The sequence below is a fragment of the Tenebrio molitor genome, chromosome 1 (genome assembly GCF_963966145.1).
Source record: "Tenebrio molitor chromosome 1, icTenMoli1.1, whole genome shotgun sequence".
Lineage (NCBI taxonomy): Eukaryota > Metazoa > Arthropoda > Insecta > Coleoptera > Tenebrionidae > Tenebrio > Tenebrio molitor.
In genome coordinates, this window is record NC_091046.1 from 42,394,171 (window position 1) to 42,404,318 (window position 10,148).

The 10,148-nt window shown below is 37.5% G+C and overlaps 1 protein-coding gene across 2 annotated transcripts in view; it reads right to left on the bottom strand.

Moving 5' to 3' along the window:
- The window catches only part of pan (pangolin), a 128,318-nt gene extending 122,517 nt beyond the window's left edge, over positions 1 to 5,801 (bottom strand). The window contains exon 1 of one of the 2 annotated variants that reach the window (XM_069049280.1): positions 5,144 to 5,801. In XM_069049280.1, the coding sequence (XP_068905381.1) occupies positions 5,144 to 5,296 (153 nt within the window). In that variant the 5' untranslated portion in view covers positions 5,297 to 5,801. The remainder of the gene's footprint in view (positions 1 to 5,143) is intronic. The other variant, XM_069049272.1, reaches the window with a different exon arrangement.
- Positions 5,802 to 10,148: the final 4,347 nt, after the last annotated feature.

Here is a 10,148-nt window from a genome sequence, read left to right on the forward strand (position 1 = left end):
TCTATTTTTAAAGTATTTTCAAAAAATTTATACAATTTTACTTTCAAAATTTAGATCAAATTTTTAACAAAAAATGTAATCTTTTCGTTGGATGAGACGAGCAGTTTAGTTAATTGTTTGTGTAGACACCTATTTTCTAATGTTTAACAATTTAATAACAATTGCACTTAATTTTCAATAAAGGATTAATGTGTTAAAATTACATTTTTTTTACTTGTGGTAATTTTATAATTAGGCTCGAAAGTCTTAGCTGAGACACTCTGTATTAAATAGAGTTGGCTCCACCCTGATTCCTAGAGGCGTTTGCCGATTGTTAATTTCAAAGCAGCAAAAATTATCGAAATGGTTGGTTGCACAAGCCTGATCAAAAACTGATATAAAAATGTTTCGGTTCCCAAAAGATGTGTCACGCAAAAAATTGTTTTGACAATACATAACAGTGCGCTTGACCGGACTGACAGGTATTTGACGTTTGATGCTATTGTAAACAGTACCTATGACAGCAGATGCTGCCAACACAAAATCTAACTCTGAAAAACTCCCCTAGGAATCTTTCGCTTATATACCGAGAGATCACTTAAATTTATAATTAAAGTAGGCTATAATTTTTAAATTAGATTTGCACATTGACTGTGGACGCTTGATTTGATTGGTCAAAGTAACGCTTCAAAATGTTTGCTTTATAATAGAACATAATTTTTTTCATACGGCGAGTTGTTTAAAGAACATGTAGCTTGCGTTGATTTTCGAAATGCATTCCTAATTTTCCGGTGTTTGAAAAACTGAAACGGCATCGAAGCCGGGCGAGAACACTTTGAACATTCGTTATAATTGTTAATAAAACTGCATTATTTTCTAGTGCTTCATTTCCTTTCAATCACAGATTAAAACGATTTAACATACGAGAAAACCCTAAACGTCAACATGTTTACATAACCTCTAACTTACACAGCAGCGGTCAACTGACAGGATCTGCACAGTCAACAGTCAATGTTGCCAATCTAATTTAAAAATCCTAGTCTACTCTACTAATAAATTTAAATGATCTCTCGGTGCTAAAATTAATACCGAGTGACTATCAATGATTGAAAATTATTTTGTTATGTTGGTAACACATTTGAAATTTTCAGTTGGCAACATCGTTGGCATGACACACGGAATTTTCAAAATTGAAACAAACAAACAACTTCGTGACTAAACCTAACCTAAATAGAAATGATTGACGGATGATGCACGGGAAGATTTGCACTACTAACTGCATCAGCGTTGCCAATCTACTATTTTACTTCAATCATTTATAGTCACTCGGTATATTAAATAGAGTTGGTTCCATCCTGGTTCCTAGGGGCGTTTGTCGATTATTAATTAGCTGCTACACTCTTATTGTGAAATATGACAGGTGAAATTTGAAAAGTACACAAAGAGAATTATGGAATAAAACAAGTTTATAAGTTGTGAGTCAAAATTTTCATGTGTGGTCATCTGCAGCAAAATTAATTTCTGATATTTTGTGCATACATTCCTTTCTCAAATTACCTTTAGTGTTTTTCCCCTAAATCGATTTTGTTGGCAACAGCAGTATTTCTTAAAATAGCTGTCATTATCTGCGTTTAAATAAAATTGCTCATTGTCAAAATGTTTCTAGAGTGAAAATTAAATATAAATATTATGTTTACTATTTCGATTTGTTTGGATTTACTTCACAAAGTCTGTGGCAACCAGGTTGCCAATTCAATAGTTTTCCAATACATATTTTGGATTCACAATTTTCTGCGTGACGCATCTTTTGGGAACCGAAACATTTTTATACCAGTTTCTGATCTGGCAGAACAATTAGGTTCCGATCATTTTTGCTGCTTTGCTTTTGGCGCTTAACCGGAATGACAGATATTTGACGTTTGATATTAAACAGTACTTATGGCAGCAGATGCTGCCCACACAAAATCTAAATATCAAAAACTCCCCTAGGAACCAAGATCGAGCCTACTTTCTCTGATATTACGTACTACTCTACTCGATACTACTCTATTAGCCATCTTTTTGAGACCCAGTTGACGACTATGACCATCTAGTGTTTTTGTTGGCAGTACTTCAGTGATAACTAAATTCCCTAAAGAAAATTGACACCTTTTCTGTTAGGTAAAATTGTTTTCAGTTTAAGGTTATATTTTATTATATGTATGTATTTATATTTTCTGAAGAGGTACACAGGCGGCCACCAAAAAGTGCACGATAGCTGGCGCAGACTTCTCAATTTTTTCCTAGATTTAAAACCTGTCCAGTGGCGTTTGTGCTGAATGCATTTTTTTTAATCACAAATGTATGCTTTGTTTAAAAAAGTCAAGATTCTAAAATTAGTCTTGTAGAAGTGCATGTAATAAATATTATTGTGAAAAAAAATCGTGCACTGTTGGGTGGCCGCGTGTGTACATTGTTGCCGGATCTGTTAAATCTAGTCTGTCCTTTTTAAATTGGTAGCATCGTTTAATGAAAAATTTCTGTTGTAACAAAATTATTTTGACAATTTCGACTTTTCCTTTGATGGAAGTTTAAATTATTTTTACACACTTAATAAATCATTTATTTTTTACGAATATTAAAATAAATCTGGCAATGCGGTGACAAGATGTCGAACAGACACTGATAAAAAAAAAATGGATCGGTTGCATCACGAAATCAGTTAGTCCACCATGAAAAGAAAAAACCATAGCCAACTCGGTCCCAAAGAGATCGTGAACGGCTTATAGTAACGGGATGATCAATGACTGAGTTGGCAATACAATTAAGAACATTTTTTTTTAGTCGGCTATTTGCAACACTGCACTGTTTTGTTGGTTTTGCTTTATTTGACAGATATCTGACGTACCATTAACAGTACTTAATAAGATGATAGGTTATGAGTAAAAATTAACGGTAGCAAGAAATAAAATTTGAAATACACAATTATTTTCAGTGTCAAGTCACAATCGGGAGTTCTCCAGTTGTAGCATTTAAAAAAAAATCTGTGTCACAAATTTAAGCAGTCGTTCTTGATCACTTGTAGTAGGTATTCAAAATGGTTGTCGATAAATATGGCAACTATGTACGAAATGTGGCAACTGTGGGTGGGATAGAGTTGACCGAGTTGACATCTGTATGACATTTCATATGCGTGCATTTGATTTTTTTTTATACCATTGACTTGACAATTTTCAAAATTGCCCGACTATTAACTGTCAAACAAATTTATCCAATAGTACAGGTTAGGGTATTTATTTTATCCTTTTTTGAGGATTTTAAAAAATTTATAAAACCGTTTACTGTCGATCTTTGGTGTACACGTTTATTAATGTTTTCACATATCCATATTTTTTTCAAACAAATAAAAGTTACAATTTTGCTTCTTGGGTTACATATGCAGATCTTGACATGTTGCGACTGCCATTTTAAAAGACATAGTTTCGAGAAAAGGTCATTAAAAGATCTTCGTACCCACCGTTTTTTACAAATCGCAATAGCTTTCTCAATTATGGGAATTTTCGGATACGATTATAGAAACACATTTTGGAAACATTTTCTTTCTCTCTAAGAGAATTCTATAGAAATTAGATCGTTTCAAATGTCTAAACTTGACCAGCCCGTTTAAAAATATTTAACATGGACTACGACGAAAATGCCATGTTTGCATTAGTCGCTTGTTGAAATTTTGAAAATTGAACCATTTTTCCACAGAGCACATGTAAACTGCTCCGGTGGCAACACTCCAACATGTAAACTGTTCCTAACAGTTAATTTTAATTAATCACTGGTAAATTGCACCGATCATTTGATAACTACGAAGCAGTGCCGCAAACATACAAGGAATAACGATTTTGGGTATTTGGTATAATTTTCTTCTGGTGTTACAAATATTAAAATTTACTCTTGTCAACTACCCCATCTAAGTGGACCCTTGTCAAGTTATGTCAAGTCGGTACAAATTTTCTCGGGGAAAGTTGAAAAAACCCGTAACATAATAATTGTTTCTTGAAATGTCCTTCAGTAATTCAGCGGAGGAATTTACCATGTCTTATCAAGAACTAGTGTGGCCGGGGCAATTTGCAACCGCCGATTCTACCTACGTGCAAGTAAATAAGTAAAAAATGTTTTAAAAATCTTTTTTTTTTTTTTTAAATTCTCCAACGAATTCAAATCGTCACATGTGTTAACATTTCGAAACTCTAAGAGACAAGTGACATTAAGTGCAAGACAATTTACTTTTCATTAATTTTTCATCAAGTATTAATTTTCCAATACTATTTTCATTTTTTTTTAAATATAACAAATGCATTTTCTTTATATTGGGGAGTGTTTTTTTGATATTTGTTTGTACCGTATCAGGTTGAAACTGCTACAATGAAACTTCAGGATTTTGCACTTCAGTCACTTATCCATTTTTTGTATTTTCTTTAGACACAAAATTCACATCAAATACAATCATTTTCCCTTTCAACTAGAGGTCATCTAATACTTACTCCAAGTATTGAAGTAGGTACCACACAACAATTTAAATTGGTCAGTTCGAATGCTTCGGTCAACCATTAATTTGTGCAATTTAAATCAAATCATCCGACAAAAATGTATATTGTGGCTGTAATCGACCTGTTGGTCACACCTGTTTGACATCAATTGTAAATTTTCAAAATGATACGTCGGTCGAAATGATGCAACTCGGACCAAAACTATTTGTGAAAAAAAATTTGACGTTTCGAACGTTCGGACGAATTTCCCATTGTCAAATTACCGTAAACAATTATCGCAACGTTGAGTAAACAAGTTTGGCTTTAGACATTCGGAAACCGCTCTACTCGTACATGCCACAACAAGAGGACTTTCGCTCGAGCAATAACCGGCTTATCTGTGCCGTACTATTTCGTTTTATCATCGATAACCGGAATAATGAGGCAACTGTGGCGCAAAATTTCTGCCTAAAAAATGTCCGCCGCGATTTGAAAATCTGGTGTCGTAGGTCGAACGCCGTTCCGTAATCGACGACAGAAGAAGCGTCGTCGTCTTCGCGATGCTGCTGCCACGAACCGGCGCCTATTGTTTTGTTTTGATCGTTTTGTGGGGTCGAAGGGACCGCGGTGTGGGCGCATCGTCCGTCGGCTCGCGTCCTCTTTACCTCCGACTCGGTGAGGTCGATGAGACTGCTCTTCTCCTCGGTGAGGTTCTCAGAGGACCTCTTCTCGTCCTCCCCGTCGCCCTCGTCCTTAAACACCTTAACCTCATCGGTGCTGCCGAGATCATCGCCGCCACTGGACGAGACGTGTGGCATGGTTCACTCGCGGCCACGGCACAGCGGCATCACACAGCTCTCGCTCACTACATGGCACCACTATCTGCCGCACACCATGTCACCAGGGTCGTCACTCGCGGCACCGTCACTGCTCCTGCTGTCACTGCGCTTCGTCGCGACGCACACGTGGTGCTGGTGATTGTTGTGCTGCTCGACGTCGTCCGTCGGCCGACACCAACCTCCGCTTTGCCTGCGCTGGGCACTGACTGAGTCGCGGTGGGCAAGCGCCGGCTCCGCGCTCGCCTCGGCCAATCAGGGCGCGCCCCGGCCGGCCGAGGCGGCTCGCAATAATGGCAGCCGCACGACTGCGCACGACCCGGCCCGACCGCCGCCGGTCTCACTCCCGCGCGCCGCGCTACATCGTTACATCCGTGATTAATTTCTCCTCCAGACGTTTATTTTACTAATTTATGGACCGTCGTCCGGGATCTTGTGCTCCACGCGGCCCCGGCCGGCCGCGACGCCGCCGCCAAGCTCGCCGTCGACACCTTCGCTCTCGACTGCGTCCGCTCACGTCACCTTGACCCCCATTCCCACGTCTAATTGCCGCATCGCCTCGTTAACGCCGAATAAAACATCGCCGACCAACTTCCCGCGAGCTAGACTCCGCAGTTGCGCTGGCCGCTGCGACCGACGTCAAATTTAGACAAGACGGAAGTGCATCGCTCGTCCACCCGATTTTTTACCTTCATACGCCAACCTCGCGGACCGGTTCTGTTTGTCTTTCCGTGCGCGTTCGTTTTGCGCCAAGTGATGTCGTTTTATTCCGAATTTCGGGCCCGCACCTGCGGTTCAATCCTAGATAAGCCGCGACGGAACAAAGGGCGTGCCCAGCGGATTCGGTCGGGGTCGGCGCTCCCGCTCTGGATTTAACACGATTTTTTACGTCGCTCCTCAGCTGGTTCGCTCGAGAGATTCTTTCGATAGTGTTGTGGCTGGTTTTCTTCTCACGTTCAATTACGCAACCGAAATTTACCTAAAAATAATTAAAACTCAGATGCGCTGGAGCGGTCTCCACGATTTCAAACAAGTAACATCAACTTTACGAAAGCTCAAATATTTTCACTCCAAATCTTGAGACTCTTGTCAATGACCAATTTGTGGTCTATTCTTGATCTTGATCAAATCCAGTTATTCATTGTTAGGAATATAAACAGACAATAATTAACTTTCACAAAAAAAGTCTCGTTGTTTGCTTCCGCCATTTTGACAACAAAATTTGACAGTACTCACCTACCACAGAAGAGGATATTCCAGATAATTATTTTCATTGAACTGATGTTGAATAACATAATTCTGTGTTTAATTTCCATTTCACTCCTAGTCTTCAACGATATCAATTTTCCGTTTTACAATCGTCTGATCTACGAATATTATTGTTTTTATTTTTAATGACCATCGGAAAAACACGGTGAGTTCGTTGGTTATGCTTTGGGAGACGTGGCCGTAGCCACGACAAAAAGTGTCAAAAGTGCCAAAAAAAACCGCGGTGCACCCTTTGTGTTATTTGAATTTTTTACTGCAGATCCGCCGTCCTCGCAGACCGGTTCTGTTTATCTTCGTGCATTTCATTTTGCACTAAATAATCTCGTTTTATTCGGAATTCCTGGTCCGCACCTGCGGTTAAATCCTAGATAAGCCGCAACGAAACAAAGGGCGTGCCCATCGAATTTATTCGAGGTCGGCGCTCCTGTCCTGGATTTAACATAATTTTTTAATATTACTTCTCACCGGTTCGACCGAATGAGATTCTTTCGTTCCGCGGTGGTCTTCACAAAAAGATAATTCCTGGATCGTTTTCGGATAAACAGAATAAATAGCTCGATTCGAGCCGATCCATTACAGGCCGTAATAGAGATATTACATTAGGAGCTGTTTTAATATCCTCTCATTACAATAATTGATAAACTAGTTTCCTCCGTGATGTGGCTGGTTTTCTTCTCACGTTATAATTACGCAACTGGAACTGGAGTAAAAAGTAATTAAGGCTCGAGATACTCGGTGGTCGTTATAAATTTATTACGTCTACAATTAGGATTGTTTTTGCTCCAAGGTTGTCATCTTGACCGCAACCGCCAATTTAAAAAAATATATTGAATCTGACTCCCATTATTTTTTTTGAACATTAAAACATTTATTCATTTAAAATTATTGTGGTAGGATATGGAACCTAAAACACACATCTACGTTAGAATCAACAACTGGTGTTGTTTAAATGCGAATTTTGGTACTTCTGTTTGAATGTTTATTCTACAGGGTGAGCAACAATAACTGTTACAGTTGGCAAAAAAAAATTTTACATACAATTTTCAAGACTGTGAATTGTACCTATTTCGGTTTGTTTTATTGACAATATTGACACCTGGTATACATTTCAAATTTAAACGTCTTGGTTTTTGTAATGTTTTATTAATAAAATGGTTTTCTCGTTGGAACATGACATAAAAGTCACCAAAAATCACCAGAATTTATTGCCAACTCAATCAGTACTTGTTGCTCACACGGTATATCTGCTGCAATGATGAAGAACGATTGGTATGGCGTCCAAATTAAACAAAAAAGTTGATAGGGAATATATGAAATCACCATTAGCGACAGGTAATCAGAGTGAGTGACAAGATAAACACATTTTTTTGCAACATGATTAACGGGCGAACATTTCGGTTTTGGATTAAGCCATATCGAACACAATGTCTCTTCGAATTTAAAAAATGTGCTCGCGTTGCGTCGGTGATAAGATAAGCTGTTTATTTTACTGTTAAGATAACGTCAAAATATAAATTTGGCAATCCATATTCTCGTATAATTATGTGTTTATGCCGCACAAATAATAACGAAAATCAATTTGTTCAAGAAGGAAGTCAACAGAGATAACACTGGAGCCAAACCACCCTTGAAGCGTCCGTCCGTACGGTGCCTGTACAGTTATTTTACCTACTCCAAGCACCAGACAGAATTCTTTGTTAAGATGATTTGTTTGGGAAGGCACCCCATGCAAACATATAATGGCGTGTAAATGGGGGGGTGGGCATTCCAAGAACATAAAGGACCGGTCCTGGCTCCAAACAGGTCCCGGAACCAAACTCCAACCCTAGACAAATACTCGCTGCACCCTTAATCCTCTGACTTGGTAGTAATTGTCACCAATAACGCAAACGTAAACAGATGGCGAACGCTTCAAATGAGCAACAACAAATTACACGCACATTTCTTGCCTCTATTGATCCGAAATCGAAACAGAATGCACCAGGAAGCGACAAAGGAGAAAAAGATGTCCGACAGTTTTTTGTAGACGAACGAGACCGTTAACAGTGAAAGCAACGATAAAGATGGGGCGAAACAAAGTTAGAATAAGAAAAGAAAAATGTCATAGTATGTGTCATTCTCAATAGACATTTTTAAAATGCATACGATAAAAGGCAGTTCTGGATTGGGTAAAATTATCAAAATAAAAATAAAAACCTACTTTTAGTTTTCAAAAATCTTTTTTTTGTTCGACACTTCAGAATTTGAGAATTTTCTCCTATGTGAACGGATTTTGATAAATGTCACGACTTGTCAAAACGAAACCTCAAGCTAATTTTAAAGGTTTTAAGCGATTTGGAACCTTTAAGGGGCTCGTCGAACAAAAAAACGTTGTATTCAACTCGTTCTTGTGTAATTTGGGCTTTTTTTGGCACTCGGGGAGCTTTAAAACGCTCGTTTCACTCGCGTTTTAAAATGGCCCACGCACACCAAAAAAGGCCCAATTTACACACAAACTCGTCAAATAAACTACTATTTCTTGTTACGCATCAGTAAATATTTTTGTAGAAATCTTAATTAGAAAATAGTGATATCAACAAATTTCTGTGCAGACAAATTTGCTACTTGGGTGCTAAATTCGTTTGAATGAAATTTGTTTAATTACGGTATTGTTGTTATAACTTTTTATCTGCTCCGCCCACATAAATTGACCAATGAGAAAGCCAGATTCAATCTGTATCATTTTTCATCACATTTGCCACGTAAAAAAGTTAAGGTTAGAATTTTGCTGTCAAATCCACAATTATTGTTTTAGGTTTTAGAAAATTAAATGCCATTAAGACAATTCGAATGTCAGAATTTTTTTTCTGTGTAAATCAGATCGTCTTAACAACCTATTTGATTGGTAACTAAGAAAATATAATGGGCGGGGCAGATAAAATGTTACGTCATCCTTAGTATAGTAACCTTACTTTCATTATTTTTTAAACTAAGAAAAAAAATAAAAAAGTGGAAAAAGGGCTTTAAAAAATGCAATCTTACCACACGAAGTAACTTTATCCTAATTCTCTAGATTTTGGATTTTATTTGGTTTTATGGTTATACGGCAGTCTTAAGTACTGCGCTGTGCATTGTAAATTACAACCATAAAGGAAGAGGGTGACTTTAAACCCGACTTGTTTCCACCTCGGAAGACTGAATAACATCATAAATAATAAGTGTCATAAATTTACCTGGACAGTTTGTCAAAATTTAACAAGGATTGTCAATCAAGATTTTCCAGCAATTCGTGAGATTGTCGCTACTGATAATTTTAAAAGTAAATAAAAAAAAAAATTGAAATCACCTTTTTGTTTTTTGATAAAATGTGCTGTCCTCGTAATGTATGGTTATGTACTTAGACATTTCAATATTTGAATTACTCACTTGAAAAAAAAAATCATAATTAAATTAGTTCCAGTTAAATTAATTTACGACAAACGTTTCATTGTTCATGTGTCAGATAGGAGCACATAAAATTTACTTGTTTTCCTCCATATTACCTACTTCCTTATTGCGAGAACATTTTCTGAAAGCAAATTAATGT